Here is a 19942-nt window from a genome sequence, read left to right as displayed (position 1 = left end):
ATTCAGTGCAAACATAAATATTCGCTTTCTTAAAAATGATTTGGCACAAAATGGCTTCTCTGCAGTTATACATCATGTGTTAAAAAAGAAGTGCAGGTTTCCTTCAGTCTCCATCAAGCTGGAGGCTCCGGTCAGCAAGAGTTCACATTATTAGAAACAATAAAGCTCCATCATCATACCGTGCCCTCAGAGGCCTCTTTTGACTTCTCTTCAGTGGTTGCAGGCTGGTATGTCACTGTGGGTCAGACAGACAAGCAGATTGTAAATGGAAAACATTCATGATATGGAGCTTAAACTAAAGCAACATCATTAATTTCGCATTCAAAACACATGAAAATGCACATTCATCAAATTTCTTAGCCTGGTTTCTGTAACTGGTAAGAACCTGGACTCAACTCAAGTTTGGTAGTGCCTTACTCAGGGTGTCTGCAGGTCCTTGAAACGTCTTGAAATGTCTTAAATTCAGGCCTTGAAAGTCATTAAATAGTCTTAAAATTGAATTTGTGAGGTCTTGATTTCCACAAACATTTTACATAATTTAATTTTCTGATCTTATATATCTATACAACAGTTAGTTCCGGCCCTGCAATCTGAACCGTGATGATATTGGAGTACAACATCACGGTTATTTCACTGTATATGTATCACTCCGCCTCACAGCTGATTGCAGTCAACAATCAAATCAAAACTGACGGTTAGTGTCAGTTAGGTCAGCAGTTGCGCTGCATCCCTGGAAAAGTATTTAAACAAACTTCCACCAGATGCAAATGCCCTTTATCTGAAGCCCAGGATGACAGCAGCTCACACAGTCAATATCTGGTACACTAAAGCTGCGCTGGGAATAAACTCACTCGCACAGATGCTGCCGAAGATGTGTAAAGAGGCGGGGACAACAGCTATCTGCACCAATCACAGCCTCAGGGCGACTGCCATACAGAAGCTGTCAGATGCGGGTCTTGAAGCGAGGGAGATCATGACAGTGAGTGGGCACAGGTATGATGTTGTTTTAACGCAGCCTATGTGTAAATATAGCCTTCTAATTAGTCGGGCCCTAAAATATACCTTTTGTCTTGCAGGTCTGAGAGCTCGTTATAAAGCTACTGGAAGCCATCCATGGAGAGCAGAAAACGATGGAGCAACATACTGTCAGATCAGAAGGCAGAGTCGGCTGTGCCAGTGAAGCGACAGTCCACCATGCAGTCACCACAGACTTATTTCACCGGCTGCACAATTAATGGAAACGTGCAGATAAATGTGTATAAAGAGTAAGTGCCTGGCGCACCATGTCGTTACATAGCAACGGTGACAGCGGAGTTCTGAGGGAACTATTTTTGTTGGCGGAAGACACAAAAAATGCTTAAATGATCTATTTTGTCCTCATTAGCCTTGCTTATTTAACTGCTGAACTGTTGTATAAAAGTAATATCACACTCGAGCTCATGATGTTATACTCGTATATCACGTATACGAGTATACATATACGTATGTCACGGCTGTAATTTGGTGACCAAATCACAGCCATGACGATATATGAGTAGGCTGTAACATCATGAGCTCGAGTGTGATATTGCTTAAATATGTTTATTTTATTTTATTTTTCAAAAAGAGTGTAGCTCTTCTGTGTGAAAATCCACATTTTTAAATCTACAGCTGAACCTAATATTGTCTTAATTTATATATAAGACCAGCTCTGTACGGCACTATGTATATAAACCTTAGCTGTAATGCTTGAATAAGAATCAGACTTAAATATGGTGAAAAATAAGCATTAAATTTAAGTGTGTGATACCTGTAGACACTTTATAATACTGTCTTTTTTCTTTATATGCTTGAATAAGAAAAAGATTTGTTAAAAAAATCTGGTTTTAAATTATATAAAAAAGGTCTTAAAAAGCATTAAATCTAAGTGACTGATAAATGTAGACACTCTATGCACTCTGCACTACATCGTCTTGCAGTATTCACTTTCATAAAGATTATTTTTGGCGCTACTGTGGCTTTATTGACCATGTTGACCATGTAGACAGACAGGAAACAGGGAGACATAGGTATGACATGTAACAGAGGTCACAGCCAGAATCAAACAGAATGTTGTTGGTATACAGTAACACACCGTCTTAATGGCCCAGCTGTTAAAAACATCTATCAGAATCACAATAATCCAGATGTGGAAATCCCGTATTTTCCTACCCAGGATCAGATAACCTATCGTGTATATTTGTGTTTTTTCAAAACAACATAGCACTTTAAATGGGACTATGTATGACAATCTAGGCTGTGTAAAGAACAACAGGCAGAACATCCAGTGTGGGGTGACTTTAAGTGGCCGGAGGCATTAAGTTTTTGGGTTACCCATCCGTCCATTCGTCTGTCCATCACATTCTTGTTTACGTGATATCTCAAGAAGGCCTTGTGGGAGTTTCCTTAGATTTGGCACAAACGTCCACTTTGAGTCGAGAATGAAATGATTAGATTCTGGTGGTCAGGTCGAAGGTCACTATGACCTCAAAAAATATGTATGCCATAACTCAGGAATATATACACTAATTATGACAAAATTTTACACAAATGTCTAAGAGGATGAAACAATGTACTGATATAACTGACATTTTATATCCAAAAGGTCAAAGGTCAGCTTCACTGTGACATCATAATGTTCTGCAAAAACACTAGTCTAGACATTATTCAACATCATATATCAGGAACAGAAGCGGAGACATTTGGTCAGATACTGAACTGGTGACATGGACACAGACATGGATGTAAACTGTAACTTTACTGGTTTACTTTACTATACTGAGAGGCTCAACAGGAAGCCAAATATAAGCTTTATCACTGTAACAGTTAAACAAATCAGGTCTAAATTTAAATAAATATACATATATTTGACTCATTTAAATGTTTTATGATAATTTCTTGCTGAAATTCAGCTTGAATCCAGCCTTCTGCTGGGGTCAGGATAGTCTTGATTCTGGGGATCAAAGGTATCCCAATCCTACTGAAAAATTTTGAACAACACATGCTGGAGTTTGATCCAGATCAAAACCACATCCGGATAACGTGATCGAACCTAATTTCTGAATCATTTTCATTTGCGATCATTTTGAGCATCTTCCTTGTCGGTATGTTTCTTAGTTGAGTGACATTCACATGCAAATGAAGACCAGAGGAGCCCCCTGACACTTTGGGCCCCTGGGCCTGTGCCCAATAGGCCCGTTCAGTGACCTATCCATGGATCCAATCCGACAGCAGATATCCGATCAGATTACTTCTGATCAACTGGGCCGAGGCTACCAGGACGCCCTAATAATCTTAATATCTACTTTATTCATTGGCATCAAAATGCTGTACAGACATTCGTGGTCCCCAGAGAATGAATTGTAAAATCTATGATACCTTGACTCTTAATCTAATCTAATTACAATTTTTTGTTATGTTAGATGAGACTTGTTTCTCCCAATATTCACTATGGAAATGAACTATTAGCTTATACTGCTAACACACCAATATTTCATGCTTTAAAGCTAAAATCCTATTCATATATCCTACCTGTCTATACTCCTGGATACTTAATTTTCTTACACAATGAGGAGCAGCAGGTATGTGCACCTCTGATGATACAGTGGTGTAAATACATCCAGTCTGTGTTACTCACTCAGGTAAATGACCTCTGTTCACAGAACTAGTCCAGCAATGATTACATGACTCAGTCTATAAAACACAAGATAAGATAAATCTGTACTTTGAGGGAAATTGCTGCTCAGTGGTTATAATACAAATTGGTCAGAGTGCAAATATAAAGAGTGAAAATATAAAAGTCAAAGATAACAATAAGGTGCAAAGTTAAAGTATATATGATGCCAGAATTATCTGGATCATAAGAATATACACAGGTGGTGTCAAGGTGTCAGAAAATGAAAGATGCCTCTCAAAATTTCTCTGAATTCTTTGACTTTGTCAGATCAAGACCCCAAAATTCAATTTTAAATAATTCAAAGGCCAAGCTCTCTGGGTTGGGAGTGAGTTACTGCTCCAAGCAAGGGAGTTCAAGTACCTTGGGGTCTTGTTCACGAGTGAGGGTAGAATGGAGTGTGAGACGGATCGGCTCTTTGGTGTGGCATTTACTGGTCCATCTACATCCCAACTCTGACCTATGGTCATGAGCTCTGGGTAGTGACCGAAAGAATGAGATTGTGGATACAAGTGGCTGGGCTCAGCCTTAGAGATAATGTGAGGAGCTCGGACATCCTGAGGGAGCTCGGAGTAGAGCCGCTGCTCCTTCACGTCAAAAGGGGTCAGTTGAGGTGGTTCAGGCATCTGATCAGGATGCCTCCTGAGCGCCTCCTGTTAAGCCTGATTTATGGTCCTGCGTTAAATCAACGACGTCGCTACGTCGTAGGGTACGGGGCTACGCAGAAGGCTCGCCGTAGCCCCCGGCGTAGCCTGACGTGCACCTCCCCAAAAATGTAACTACACGTCGAGGTGATGCAGACCCAGCGCAGACCGACAGGGCTGTGATTGGTTTGCTTGGTAGCAACACATTTCCGGTTCCGTATTTCCAGATCGCGCCATTCCCGCCATCTTTAAACATCTTCTGTTGCGATGTAGATGTTGCAGTATTAAGGCCCATTTATGCTCAACGTTCAATACGGATACGGATATACAGATGGAGCCGTCCGTCCGTGCTCCGTTCATTTCTCTGTGACTGGAAAAGCCGGAAGCGAATCAACTAGAGACGACGATAACCATTCAGGAAAGGAACGCAGCCTCCTCCTCCTCCTGCAACCTCACTGTTACAAACACAACATCAGTGTTTGTGTGGTCTTGTGTTTTCTCTCCATGTCTGCATTAACCCTTTAAATACCTGACATCAGCCTCACCTTTCTCTTTCTGTTTGCGTGCGAACCTGTGGTGACCCCAGAACAACGTAATGAGCAGCACCGCCTCCATCAGCTGGAATATCACATACACCATAGGGAACAGGAACAGAGGGCCAGTCAGCTCCGGGGGAAAGGCCAGTTTCAGGATAGTGAAGCACAGCTGGCTGTTCTGACAGCCTGTTTCCATAGCAACAGTCCTCCGCTCCCTGTGGGTCGAGAGGTGGCAGATTCATTCATAAGTCGACATGACTGAGACTACCTGTCACAACATCCACCAAAGCTCAAATGTTTAAGCAGATGACTCACGGTTGGCTGAGTCTGAAGAGCGAGGAGATGACGTATCCGAAGACGTAGCCTGTGAAGGGCATGAGAGCAGCGATGGCCATGAGGGGAGGAGACAGCACTGTGAGAAGAGTGTCTCCGATGGCAAAGCTAGCGACGGCGGCGATCACCACCATAAAGATACCCAGGAAAATGAGGCCTGCCTGAAACACAGCAGGACAGGACACAAATCAGATTTGTCTTTTATTTGACAGACTGAGTGAAAACATGAGGCAGCTTTCCTAGCCTGAAGGCCCAGGTGAGCCCAATCAAGGCAACGACCCTCCCATGTCAGCCAGCTGCCCGATGAGGTCGACTGGAACATCCTCCTAAACAGTGCGAGGGGCGTCACAACCTTTCAGTAACCATTCAGCTCATCATCCCAAACTTAATCAGGGTCATCTATAGTATCAAAAATGCATCATTTACCTCTGTTTGACTAACATTTGCTCAAAACCAGCTCCAAGCTGTTTAAGGAAATTACTGAGCCTGGTTTGAAAATAAAATGTCACATTTGTAACCCGTTTTTCAAGACATGTGTTTTCATTGGGAGCAAATGGATGTGGGACTGAGGCCAGTCTCAAGTCCTAAAATTTAAGTTTTGAGTCCCGAACAAGTCTTAATGTCTTTACTAAATGTAATGCCATTTTAACAACAGAGTTATGAAAGCCAAAGGTCAAAGGTCAAAGTTGACCAACACTTCAAAACTTAAAAATATTCAGTTAACAATGATATATAACTGAGAAGATTAGAAAAGAAGAAACTGGAACCTGCAACTTTTTGGAATAAATCAATCATCAAAACTGCTGCTAATTTTTTTTTATTTTATTTTTACCAACCATTAATGAACCATTAATCTGACCCTGTGACCTTCCTGTATACGCACTCACCTTTGTGACAGTCTTGGCTAACTGCGGCCTGTAGTGGTTGATGAGGATGCCGGCACCGCAGGGTATGAGGATCAGAGCCAGCGATATGATGATGTCAACGTAGGGCACTGCGTTATGCAGGTCGAAGCCCTGACAGTAGAGGTAGAGCAGCAGAGGCATCATGCCCAGGGCCAGCAGCGTAGAGCAGGACGTCATCACGAGGCTGAGGGGAAACACATAAGGGTGATAGCTTGTTAATCCCAGCCTCGTGTGAACATATCTATGTGGCTGGTGATGGAGACGACAGGTAAACAACTGCCACTGGGCCAGAGATGGTCATTAAACAGAGTTAGTGAAGTCACTGGGTGATCACATGGACAGCAAAGCTGTTCATGGTCCCCAGAGCATGATTTGTTGTTATTTTGGTGACCTATTACCTTTAGTTTAGGTACGCCACATGAGTTTAAATGTCTCCTTGATCAACATTCTGGTCTGTAATGGGGAAAATGACTGTATGTAGAAAAAGACAAGGTACATTTAACAGCTGACCCAGAGCTTTTGAGAGGTATAGCCAATATCCAAGGTCAAGAATGAACTTTGAGCCTCAGATTTTACGCCAAAATGGAAGAAAAGTCTGTCACAAATTTGACTACTTACAACTTGACAAAATCAAAAAAAAAAGTGACTTTAGCTATACTTCAGCCTATTGACTTGAAAATACTTGATACCTTCCCCCAAGCCCACAGATTACAAGTATGTTAAATAAAAAGTGTGCCACAATTCCATTAATTTCCCTTCCTACCTGAATCAGCAAACGTTAACATTATTAATTCCCAGCAAGTTGACATTTAATGAAATTGAAAATTACAGAAGGAAACAACTTCCAAAAACACTTACTTTAACAAATGAGTACAAATTTAAAAAAAAACATTCATGACATTTGTGAATTTAATATATGCTTTTATTAAAACGGCATTACACTTGTGAAGAGCACATTATGACTTGTTTAGGACTCAAAATTCAAAGTTGACATCTTGGTACTTTCCTGTCTTGACTTGGGACTTTAGTGCAAACACTTGAGACGTACCTGTGACTTGAAAAGCAATGACTTGGTCTCATCATACAAAAGCTCTACATTAGATTACGGTTAGATTGTTTTCTGGTGTTAGAAGGTTTATCTGACTTATTATACTGCCTCTTTATATGACAGCAGCAGCTTTTTAACACTGACTGTATAACAACGTGGACGTAGAGCTTTCCACACATGCATACTAGTATTTTGATTTGTCAGTAGCTACTATGACTCATTGGTTTGTGGACTCTGGTTTTGATACCTCGAGTTCGGCATTTTGATGGTCACCATCTTGGGTTTTTTTTAGAGGCAGAAGTGATCATATTTGGGTGAGAGGCTGGAGCTGTGGAAAAGCTACAGGTGGATCTGACTGGACACTATCTGCAGACAGTCTGTCACTCAAAGTGGCCATGCCCTTTATTATGCATAACTTTAAGTCTTACTATAAGGTAAACGGGTGAGTTGCATAAAAGTTCATCCTCTGTAAAGCTGTTATGAGCAGGGAAATTAGCTACAGAGAACAAAACAGTTTTTTGAACCATGTTTATTTCTGTTATTAAGTCTCTCTGTATGGCTGCAAAATTTAAGTGTTACATTGTGTTCTCTCACTGGGACTGTAATTTTGGCAACTAGAGGAGATAAGTTGGACCAATATTTTATTTACTCTGTGCAGTTTCCTGTTTGGTCATAGATCTTTAGAGGACACAAGCATTATCATTTCCACAGGCACCACATTACATATAAATCTCAGACCTGTGACAATAAGCACCAGCTCAGTCTTACTGGTTACAGAGGACAATGGATTAATAGTGGATCACTTTAAATTGTTTTAAACACTGTGTTAATTGTGTTATATCCTAAGAGGCTCCTAAAAGAAGCATCATGTACACTGCTTTGTTTTATCCCTGAGGTATCTGTGCTGTTAGGTGATTTTACTGCAATCATTTTAACCATTTCTGATCTAGAAGTTTCAGCTACCACCAACGTCTGAAGCTCCTGTGTTCATTTTTTACCCTAATCAACCCCATTTTTGGAGTCTAGCATAAATACATCACATCAAACAGGTTGTGTGTGTGTGTGTGTGTGTGTGTGTGTGTGTGTGTGTACCTGAGGTTCATGTCTCCCTTTAGAGCAAGGGACAGGAGGTTGGAGAGGCTTCCTCCAGGACAGCAGCCACAGATCAGAACCACCACAGCCAACATATCAGCCAGCTGGAACACCTACACACAACATGAAACCATAATGAATTCATACAGTGTCTGTTTGTACAAAACCCAAAACCAGTGAAGTTGGCACGTTATGTAAATCGTAGATAAAAACAGAATACAATGATTTGCAAATCCTTTTCAACTTATATTCAATTGAATACACTGCAAAGACAAGATGTTTAATGTTCAAACTGAGAAACTTTATTTTTTTTTTTTGCAAATAATCATGAACTTAGAATTTAAAGGCAGCAACACATTGCAAAAAAGTTGGCACAGGGGCCTTTTTACCACTGTGTTACATCGCCTTTCCTTTTAACGACACTCAGTAAACGTTTGGGAACTGAGGAGACCAATTTTTGAAGCTTTTCAGGTGGAACTCTTTCCCATTCTTGCTTGATGTACAGCTTAAGTTGTTCAACAGTCCGGGGTCTCCGTTGTCGTATTTTACGCTTCATAATGTGCCACACATTTTCAATGGGAGACAGGTCTGGACTACAGGCAGGCCAGTCTAGTACCCGCACTCTTTTACTATGGAGCCATGCTGTTGTAACATGTGCAGAATGTGGCTTGGCACTGTCTCGCTGAAATAAGCAGGGGCGTCCATGAAAAAGACATTGCTTGGATGGCAACATATGTTGCTCCAAAACCTGTATGTACCTTTCAGCATTAATGGTGCCTTCACATATGTGTAAGTTGCCCATGCCTTGGGCACTAATACATGGCTTTTGAACTTTGCGCCTATAACAGTCCGGATGGCTCTTTTCCTCTTTGGTCCGAGGACACGACGTCCACAGTTTCCAAAACAATTTGAAATGTGGACTCGTCAGACCACAGAACACTTTTCCACTTTGCATCAGTCCATCTTAGATGAGCTCGGGCCCAGCGAAGCCGGGCGGCGCGTTTCTGGGTGCTGTTGATAAATGGCTTTCGCTTTACATTGTAGAGTTTTAACTTGCACTTGCAGATGTAGCGACGAACTGTAGTTACTGACAGTGGTTTTCTGAAGTGTTCCTGAGCCCATGTGGTGATGTCCTTTACACACTGATGTCGGTTTTTGATGCAGTACCGCCTGAGGGATCGAAGGTCACGGGCATTCAATGTTGGTTTTCGGCCTTGTCGCTTACGTGCAGTGATTTCTCCAGATTCTCTGAACCTTTTGACGATATTACGGACCATAGATGATGAAATCCCTAAATTTCTTGCAATAGCTCGTTGAGGAATGTTGTTCTTAAACTGTTCGACAATCAGCTCACGCATTTGTTCACTAAGTGGTGACCCTCGACCCATCCTTGTTTGTGAATGACTGAGCATTTCAGGGAAGCTGCTTTTATACCCAATCATGGCACCCACCTGTTCCCAATTAGCCCGTTCACCTGTGGGATGTTCCAAATAAGTGTTTGATGAGCATTCCTCAACTTTCTCAGTCTTTTTTGCCACTTGTGCCAGCTTTTTTGAAACATGTTGCAGGCATCAAATTCCAAATGAGCTAATATTTGCAAAAAATTACAAAGTTTACCTGTTCGAACATTAAGTAACTTGTCTTTGCAGTGTATTCAATTGAATATAGGTTGAAAAGGATTTGCAAATCATTGTATTCTGTTTTTATTTACGGTTTACACAACGTGCCAACTTCACTGGTTTTGGGTTTTGTACGTCTGACTCATGGATGGATTACTGAACGAGCCTATCGAGCACAGGCAAAATGTCGTGAGCACAAAGAGACACAAGATAACCTCCACACAGGCAAAACATCAATTAAGAGACAGAAAACTAGGAAAAGAGACAAAACAACATAAGAAGCACAATCTCAAAGTCTACGTCTATGTAGGCAACACATTCTCATTTCAAAATACATTTACATTTTCACAGGAAATGTACAGTTTCTGCTTGTTACATGCATACAGTCTTTTTTAAAATAAACTTACAATGTACGTAAAATACTTAGTTTTTAGGCTTATTTTCTTAAGTCTAGGCGACAAAAGCACACGACTAGATTCAGAAAAAAAAATATCATGGCTTTCCCTAAGTACAGATGTCACTAATGCAATGTAACATATGTCATGTGTCATACATCCTTACTGTAGCATGCTATACATACGAGCACACTAGGCTGACATTAAAATAAATGCACTGACTTTTAGTTTCACACCAGAAACAAACAGTGGACTCCCAGGTGAAAGTCCAAAGTTTGTTTGACCCATCCACCTCTCCTCCCACCTTCCTTATATGGACTTTCTCACTCTTTTTACTACAGTAGTTGCTGGTGGCGTTACAAACTGCTGCTTCCTGGTGTGTATCATACTGTATCAAAGGCTGCGTCTGTGCCAAATGCTGACATTCACTAACAAAAGCTGAGCTGAGCTGATAAAGTTAGCTGACGAGTTTGAGAACGGGCTGATGTAGGAGCGGTGAAAGGGCCATTTGCATATCTGTGCCCAGGGGGCCCATTTTCTCATAATCCGGCCCTGGTCTGATTGTGTTGCCGATGTCTATTACTGACGACACTGTCTTGATCTCTAAATATAATACATTTATAATAACAGAAAACAAAGAAAACACACACATCTCTATATCTGAGAGGCTGGATAAACACATCATTTATTACCAGCGTACAGTAGTTGTCAATGAACTGAGTAGTCGACTAATCAGCACTACTTTACCTTCCTATTTATCCATTTGAAAACCATATTAAATCAAAAACCACAACTAAATCTGGTGAATACTCAAATATCTTATACGCAAGCAGAACAAAAGCATTAATATTCTTTAAATCGGTATAATGGGGTGCATTCTTTCGGACGGCAGGAGGCCTCACATGCTTCCTGTACTGTAAAATAAAGTGTTTATGATCTTATAAACAGGAGCACCAACCTTAGCCAGGCAGAAAGCTGTCAGAGGCATGACTCCATACTGAGCCAACAGTGCTATGGCCACCCCCTTTGGTTTCACTATGTGATGCTGCAAAGAAAGAAAAAGAGCTCAACATGATGGTTTCTATCTTTTATAAAGACAGGTAATGTATTTGGACATGTGTGGACACCTTGATCTTGGAAACCTCCATGGTGCATCCCATTGAAACCATGGTGATCAACATACAGATTATCATAAGGATGTTGATGGCTTTGTTCATCTCTGGCGACATGACATCCACAAAAACTGAGCTGGTGTTAGCGGCCGTCATGTTGAGCTCGAAGCTTTGATTCTGATCAGAGAACAGATCGGCTGTTTGGTCTGGGGTGTCCTCCATGTTGGGGCCGCACAAGAGGTACTGAGTCGGGATCTTAAAACACAAGATAGAAGTAAGACAATAGATCAGTGGTGGTGGCCACAGACAGTTGCTCTCTCCTTATGATGCGGTCTAGCCACTTGGTCGAAGATAATAAAGCGTGTGATGGTATCTTGCATGCAAAGAAAGAGCTGGGTCAAAAAGTCTTGTTGTCCCCCAATAACAACACCTGGGTGAGCTTGCAGCAGATGCATTCTTCCTCTGCTTACCTACATAGAACTGCTCACAACAAGGTCTGTGGATTATTCTGAGTAACCAGGTCATGATTTCTAGAAAGAGACATTGCTGTTGAGTTCTTCAAATGTACTTTTTTGGCTCTTTTGGCACCACAACCCGAGTGCCATCTAGTTCCATTATATTCAAAACAAAGGAGACATCTCTACGGCTGATACCTCCAACACATGTAATTTTAATGTTGTAATGAACCGTCCCTTTAAGAGGTCATGTATATAAAAGCAAAGCAACGCACTGTCCTCTGAAGACATATTAAGACACTCTCTGAACAGGCAGAAAGGTCGCTGTGAGTGCTTATATGCCCATAAACAATGACAGTGTATCCTTTCAGTTCATAGTTCACATTATATGGCCCTGAGAATTTTTAACTTTAATAGTCCATATGGCTGCACACACTGAAACACCATCACTTCATATGGACAATAAAGACATCTTCAAACATCCTGTATTTCCAAATTGCATTATTTTTTTGGTTTAAATACCATGGAAATGTAAGAAAAATACCCTGAAAGTAGGAGAGATATCTTGGTAGATATGTGTGACTCCTTGGTATGTTTGTTTACACACATGATTCGTGCACTGTCAGTGTGTGTTCTCACATGTACTTGCCCAGTGTCAGCTGGGATAGGCTCCAGCCCCCCCGGGACCCCTAACAGGATAAGAGGTTACGGAAAATGAATGTAACTTGTCCTAATAAGACATATTTCATATCATTACAACTGTATTTGTCTATATTATCATTCATTATCTGTACTTGTGGTTTCCAACAGGAATTATAGTTGTTGACAAATGCATTAATAAATGCTTATATCTACTCATAAGTATGTCATAGTGTGTTACAAACCAGTTATTTAAAGTTTATATGCTGCTTATAAATGCTGAAAATAGAGGGAGTTAAAGTGTTGTTGGCAACTTATTATTACTCTGAGGAATGCAATACAGAGAAACTGTAAACAAACAGTGGCTGACAATCAAAAGTAATCATGAAATCAAGAAAGCAATTGTATATGTCTAATTAGAATGACCATGACAAGCCATTTCCACATACATGAGTCTTTTCCAAGAAAACAAAAGTCAATCATTTCTCACCTGTTCTTGGTTTTGTATTTTTAATTTTAGCAACTGAACCAAAAATACATTTTCTGCAGGAAACCACTAAATTCCTGCTGATATGTTACCAACTGAGGAAGAACACACGTAATTTTCTCTCTCTTTAAACCTCACTTTCCTTTCACCTTCGATGCCGACTGAACCTTCATCTCCAGAGTTTACAACCACATCCTCCCTGCTGACATGCTCACATGCTGCGTGCAGACAGATTACCTTCACAGGATTTCTATTTTACACCCATAGAAAGAAACGCATGTCTCAAGAAAATAAGCACCACAGAGCTTTAATAATGTGTCACTGGACCACACACCGACTCTGGACTGTTCTGCAGGTGAGAATTGCACACCTGTTCTTGGAGTACAAAAGAGAAGAAAAATCAAGTGGATTCCCCAGAAACAAACACTGGCCCCTGTGTGAAGTGTAAAGCTGACAGGCATGTTTGCAGCTATATTTCATATATTGTGTTGTTACCTGTTGGGCCAGAGGTTCCTGTACTCCTCTCTCCTCTCCTCTCTGAAATAAAATCCACTCCTCATGTGTTAACAGTCTCTTTTCTGTCAGTCAGGAATGAACGATGAAGACCACTGATGGAAGAGAGGTGCCATCTAGTGCTGCAGATTGAGAGATACATGAGAGGCAGCTGGAGAACTCCTCAGATCTGATTAACTAAAGTGTGAAAACAAAAATAAAACATATCACTGACAAATACATCTGATATAAAGAGCCCAAAATGTGTCCTTGTGTTTTAGGACACAATTTTGCTCTGTGGGCTTAGAACATATTTGTCTGTTAAGATATGGAAATGTAAATATTAGGTACACCTTACTAGTACCAAGTGGGGCCCCTTTTGCCTTCAGAACTGCCTTAATTCTTGGTAGCATCGATTCAACAAGGTGCTGGAAACATTCCTCAGGAATTTTGGTCCATATTGACATGATAGCATCACACAGGTGCTGCAGATTTGTCAGCTGCAACATCCATGATGTGAATCTCCCGTTCCACCACATCCCAAAGGTGCTTGAGATCTGGTGACTGTGGAGGTCTGCTGATGTGTGATATAAACCAAAATTACAAAATTACTGACTCATAAAGAACAGCTACAGTGTGGAACCTTATGTGAAGTACAATTTAAATGACTTAAACAAAATGCATACACACACATACAGTTGAAAGAAATCAACGAATAAAATACATTTAAAACTACAGACAGGGAGAAAGAAGAAGAACTACGATCAAAAACTTACTATGCATTTCATTTAAAACTTGGTGCTCTCCTGCCATCTGCTGGGCATATGGAGGAAGGCCCATGGGTTGTTTGTGAAATAGGCCTATTATACAGAGGCAGGGAAGTTAGAAAGCACTACATCACATACATCACAGTGCTGAGGCTATAGACGCTCTAACTTCTGTTTCCATTGTGCAAACAGTAAGTATTATTACCTTCTTCTGTCTTCCTCTTTCTGCTCTCTCTCTCTCTCTGCCTGCTGTCCTCTCTGGGTGGAGTCCATCCTATCATATTGATAGGAACATAACAGATCTACATGAGTGACAGCCCTGCCACCATCAACAAAAGGTCATGGCGACAGCCTACTTTTATGTAAAGGGAGGATGTGCAGACAAATAAAAAGGTTGTCAATATAAAGGGCGGATATCCTGTCTTATACCATGGTCTGGGTGAATACAGATGACAGGCTCTAAATTATTGCGCTGGCTCAACTGCTAGTTTGTAACCATAGCAGTGGAGACTCAGAGCAGAGGCAACGGATTACAACAGCTATCATGAGTGATTTTATCGTTTCATTTATTTATTTATTGTATTATTTATTTTGATGACTGGGATGCATTAGAAGAGAGGATAGAGAATGAAAAGAAAAGGGAGAAACGGCACAGAAGAATTAAATAATTTAGAAGATGAGAAGGATGAGCCCAACACCAAGAAAACAACGGAATGGGCAGTTCAAATGCCACTCTGATGGACATACCCATATCACTTTCAAATTTCACTATTAATGGTAATGTAGCATTTCATTTTAAATAGGATACAATTATTAATTTGTTAATGTGTTTATATGATATAATCTCAACTACTATATGCTTATGAATTATTTGTTGCAATTAAAAACGATTTTGACTACTATTTGGATGTTGATTATTTGAAACAAATTTTCTTGGGCCTAGCCTATAGCCTAAATGAGCGCCAATGAATCATGAAAGTAATATTTCAAGATTTTTTTTTTTTTTTGCACATCATCCTCTGACCACCAGAGTCTGTAACACACAAGCGGTAAGAAGTGCACTGGCTTTCTTAAATAATCATCTTCTGAATAATATCACGCAAGGTTTAGCCATCATCTCACTTCCCTTCACTGATCAGAGTCACTATGCTCTCTATGCTGCGGCCACAGCGGGTGTCCATGGCAACGCCTGTCCGCTCAGCTGTGGCTTGTGAAAAACTCTTGATTTTAACTGTAAAACACATTAAAGCATAAAAAATTGATTTAATATTCATTTATTTGGTAAGTGAGCATGGTATAAGCGGTTAATGCCCTTCGAGGTGTCCATTGTCAGGAATTAACCGTCGGACGGTTCACGCCCCCGCGTCGTCCATTAATTCCTGATAATGGACACCTCGTCGGGCATTAACCCTTACTTACTTCAGAGACTTCAGATTCTCACTATTTATGACATTAATATTTTTCAAATATGTGTTTTTATGCCGAAAATACTTTCAAGTGAGGGGAATATTCCTTGACTTTTAGTGTTTTAATGGTGCAAAAAATAAACTATACATTGTTGCATCTGACTGCATCACTTTTAGCTAAAACGCTGATATTACATCATCACAATCGGATAAACATCTCACCTTCACGTTTCGTTTCAAAGAGCTGTGTTGTAGTAAAGTGTTGGTGCTGGTACCTACGCCTTCTCTTCATGATGGGGGTTAAACGGGAGAAGCTTTAAATGCACACCCCTGACACGCCTGATGTTATTTAAAGAGGCGCCTTCCCTGATGTCTCGTGCCGTCAGCTGTGCCACCGGCGCCTAGCAACGGTTGCTATGCTGCAGTCGCAATCTCGTTGCAAAATTGTTTTTGTTCGGGGGGGCAGGTCTTAGCGATGACGTCACGTTGTAGAACGCTTTGGCCTGAAATTCTCTTTGTGACATCACGATACATCCATCCAGATTTACTAAATAACCCCTATCAGGCTCTCAGCCTATCCCGAACTCTCAGACTCATTTTGAAGGTTTTGGAAAAGCATCCAGGACACAGTACGCAGGACTGTACAGGAAGCTTCAGCAACGATCGTCGGATAAAATGGAAAGTTCACAGAGACAGGAGATCCAACGGACTGTTGTGAATAACTTCCATTATTTGATGGAGAGATTCAACAATCGGTTATCAGCTAGTCAGTTGAAACTGTTACACAGTGACGAAGCTGATAACCCGACAAAAGTTATGCTGGCAGAGATGATTTTGGATCTTGTAGCACGGGTGTCAAGATCCATTTTGGAAGATCTGACATGTGTGGATATAGACACACATGACACGCATGTCAGGCCTAATCTCCAAAACACCATCCGTGAGAGTTTTCGTGACTATTTGGGCACTGGCAGGAGCTCTAAATACCTGTCCAGATTATTGTCCAAAGAGGTCACCCAAATTGTGAACTCTCTCCTCTCCGCCAGCAGGGACACTGTGATGCCGGTGTCTATTGCACATATCACCCCACCTCACCGAATTGATGTCATGGTCAGGCTTATCTGCACTATGACAAAAGAGTTGGAGGACGAGATGACGCCGAGCTCACATAATCAAGGCAACACCCTGGACAGCTTCATCCACATCACTGAAGCAGAAGACAAGTCAGATCAGTCAGGAACAAGATCTAAGACAGCAGGAACCAATGGGAACATTGTGAAAGGACCAGAGGAGAGCAATGGGACTCAAACACCCAACAATGTCCAGGACGTATTAACCAACGAGTTAAGCAACATTGCAGTCCCTTTCATCAATGATATTCCCAGGTGTGACTGTGACCTGCTGCTTTCTAACACCACTCAGGAGAGTGAAGGTGTTAGAAATTACATCAGAATGTTTCGTCGACGGGCAACTGTAAATCCACAACGGTATGCTCCAAAGCACATGAGGGAAGTGACTGGCAAGTTAAAAACCTTTTTTGCCAAACAGTTTGCCAAGCTGTCGCTATGTCATATTGTAAGACAGCTAAGGGCTGCAATCTCCCCAGAATGTTTGCAGTGCTTTGCTGATGATATTGACTCCCTGCTTGAGGGCGGTGAGAATAATCAAGGTGGACATGCTGTGGATTCTGTGTGTCCTAGTTTACAGGACATCATCGACGGTAAAGTCCTGGCATTCTCAGGAGAACTTAATGATATCCTCTACAGTTACATTTCAGATGGACTGTTTTCTGAGAATCATCCAGCAGCATTTGCAAGGGAGGGGTCCTCGCCACATAATGATATCCATAAAGTCATTAATGACAAACTGTGGTGTTTCCACGGGCTTCTGAGATGGTGGCTGACCAGTCAGGCTGGCATCCAATGTGAAAGGGTGACACTGGCTTTGAAGGAGTCTGCAATTGTGTTAACTGAAACACACATAGACTTCGTTATTGAGGGGACAAACTTTGAACCTCTGAAGGATTCAACACCTACCGCAACTGTGGAGGATCCAGCACCTGTGCAGGAAACAACACCTGTACAAGCTCCAGCAAGCTTCAGAGTACTTGTCGAGAAGCTCGTTTCGCGAACCTTAAAGAAACAAGAGGTGAGCACTCTACGCAAAAAGCCAACTATCATCGTTGACTGCGTGCTTGAAAGAACATGGGCCAAAGTCAAAGAAGAGGATTTCGAAATCAACACGGAAACTCTTAAATGCCTCGACAAAGCTATATTCAAACAACTGTGCAAAAGCTGGGGGAATCCAGAAAGAGTGCTGGCTGCAATGACTGAAGAGGACCCAGAAGTTTATGACCACATTGCAAACGCCTTCAAACGTCACCTTAAAGATCCACCAAAGAAGCGTAACACCATTTGCAGGTTCTTCTCATGTGTGGGCAGAGTTATATCCAAGCCATTTACTGCCCCGTTCAGACGAAGAGTCAGTCCCCGTTAAATCAAGATCCTGCCTCCCATTCAGGTTACCTCCGGGTGACCCGGACATAACCTGGATGTGGGGCAGGACTTGAGCTCTCAGGACGACCTTAGCAGTCAACAACGCAAACTCACAGGCGAGGGTTTGATTTCCGGTCCTGAGCCTTTGTGAGTTTGTCTGCTGTCTACCTAAGTAGGCAACACACAAACTCTTTGTGTTGCCTACTTAGGTAGTACGGGTTTTCTCCGGGTACTCCGGTTTTCCCGATCTCTTACAAAAGCCAATTGGTCAAAGCTTTTGTGAATAAAATTCAAAGAGACTTATGTGTGATTTTGCAACAGTGTTTTTTTAATGTGAAAACTTTAAGTGTGTTTTTCTGATGATACCTTTTGTAGAGTGGTTCTTTTTTAGATTCCTAAAAATATTTGGATGGTGTATTTATCTTAAAATTAATCTTACAAAGAAGAAACAATTTTGCAGTTCATGTGACCATGAAAGTGCACAAGAACACCATTTAACAGAGGAAAATGTTACGCCCTTGTTTTGCCAAACAAACTCACTGGGGCGGCGAACATGCAACAAATTTCAACACGTTAGTAAATGTAACACTTGTGAGAATACGTGTACTTGGTCTTGCTACTGAAACAGTGTGACCAATCAGTGTGATGGAGCAGCTCCGTCACAGATTTACACCAAGCAGCAACCTCTAGGAATAAAAACACAGATGTCCCAAAAACTGCAGTTCTTTGCTCTTAATAGCTACTTTTAACATTCATGACAACTGTACTGGGGTGATTTTTTTTTATATAACTCACCTGTTTACATTTTATTAAAGCTTAAACGTACTTACAGTTGAGGGTGTGACTGGTTTGAGTGATCGGCTGTCTGCGAGGCACCGCTACAGTCTATGAGTCAAATCCAACCCTCCCTTCGTCACTGATCATGCCACTTGTTTAAATATGGTCACTTTTGGCTCCAAAACACCAAGATGGCAATGGCCGGAATACCAACCTGAAGGTTTTAAAATGGCAGTCAAACATCACAGTAGCTACCTCCATTATTTTATACAGTCCATTCTTTATTCATTTACCTAATTTTGAATTAAAGCTCCTGTGTGCTGGATTTAGTGGCATCTCACAGTTAAGGTACAGAACTTCAACTTCTCCAGTGTGCCAGGCATGTATGAGCCAACTGCGATGACTGTCGTGAAGACACAAATGGCCACATCAGGAGCCGTGTTTGGTTTGTCTGTTCCGGGCTACTGCTACTACAGAAACAACATGGCAGACTCTGTGAGAGAGGACCTGTTCTGAATGTAGATATAAACGGCTCACTCTATGGTAATGAAAACACAATAATTCAGATTTTCAGGTGATTATACATTGATGAAAACCTGTTATGATTATTATATTTTTACTATTATATATTATATATTTTCCCCTATATATTATATATATTCTGCCCTATAATCCTAAATGCTGGACCTTTAAGGAGTTTTGCCTGTGAGGATATTTTTCCATTCAGGTATAGACATTTATTGTGTTGGTCAACAACAATGACATATTTTGTGGCCGGAGCCAAACTGGTTGCTGAATGTAAAAAGCACCATGACATTTATATTTCTCAACCAATTGATCTATGTGTAGTAGAAAAAATAGTAATAATAATCACTGCTGCTCATTGCTCAGAGTGTGTGTCAGACTGACATGAACTGAATTACTGACGTGACAAAAAAATAAATCATAAGAATTGTAAAAACTCACATTTGTCAAGCACGAATTCAGCTTATTGTCTTTACTCAATAGTGTTGGAGACATCCCCATATAATACAACTTAATATGTAAGT

The 19942-nt window shown here is 41.1% G+C and overlaps 1 protein-coding gene across 7 annotated transcripts; it reads right to left on the bottom strand.

The window, feature by feature from the left end:
- Positions 1-33: 33 nt before the first annotated feature.
- Positions 34-18969, bottom strand: slc10a1 (solute carrier family 10 member 1). 7 transcript variants are annotated; one of them, XM_049589556.1, is made up of 12 exons: positions 18947-18969; positions 14421-14489; positions 14225-14308; positions 13807-14025; positions 13452-13646; positions 11391-11630; positions 11222-11308; positions 8250-8362; positions 6092-6293; positions 5187-5365; positions 4881-5086; positions 34-235 (listed from the first exon to the last, which is right to left on the bottom strand). In XM_049589556.1, exons 6-12 carry the CDS (start codon positions 11595-11597, stop codon positions 174-176), a joined length of 1056 nt encoding a protein of 351 aa, XP_049445513.1. In that variant the 5' UTR covers positions 11598-11630; positions 13452-13646; positions 13807-14025; positions 14225-14308; positions 14421-14489; positions 18947-18969; the 3' UTR covers positions 34-173. The 7 variants fall into 7 exon arrangements, with proteins under 7 accessions (XP_049445513.1, XP_049445512.1, XP_049445509.1 ...); XM_049589555.1 differs by lacking the exon at positions 18947-18969 and adding an exon at positions 15844-15992 and having other exon boundaries at positions 13802-14025; XM_049589552.1 differs by lacking the exon at positions 18947-18969 and adding an exon at positions 15844-15992.
- Positions 18970-19942: the final 973 nt, after the last annotated feature.

Source organism: Epinephelus fuscoguttatus, linkage group LG11 (genome assembly GCF_011397635.1).
Source record: "Epinephelus fuscoguttatus linkage group LG11, E.fuscoguttatus.final_Chr_v1".
In the NCBI taxonomy this organism is placed as follows: domain Eukaryota; kingdom Metazoa; phylum Chordata; class Actinopteri; order Perciformes; family Serranidae; genus Epinephelus; species Epinephelus fuscoguttatus.
This window is presented reverse-complemented; position numbering and strand designations above follow the sequence as displayed.

Bases quoted from the DNA above. Each gene is read 5' to 3' on its own strand.
- slc10a1 (XM_049589556.1), bottom strand. From the start codon at position 11,597: ATGGAGGACACCCCAGACCAAACAGCCGATCTGTTCTCTGATCAGAAT. The intron at 6,294-8,249 runs GTACACACACAC...GTTTCCCCTCAG, and splicing joins AAGGGAGACATGAACCTCAG to CCTCGTGATGACGTCCTGCT. The intron at 5,366-6,091 runs GTGAGTGCGTAT...GCTGTGTTTCAG, and splicing joins TAGCCAAGACTGTCACAAAG to GCAGGCCTCATTTTCCTGGG.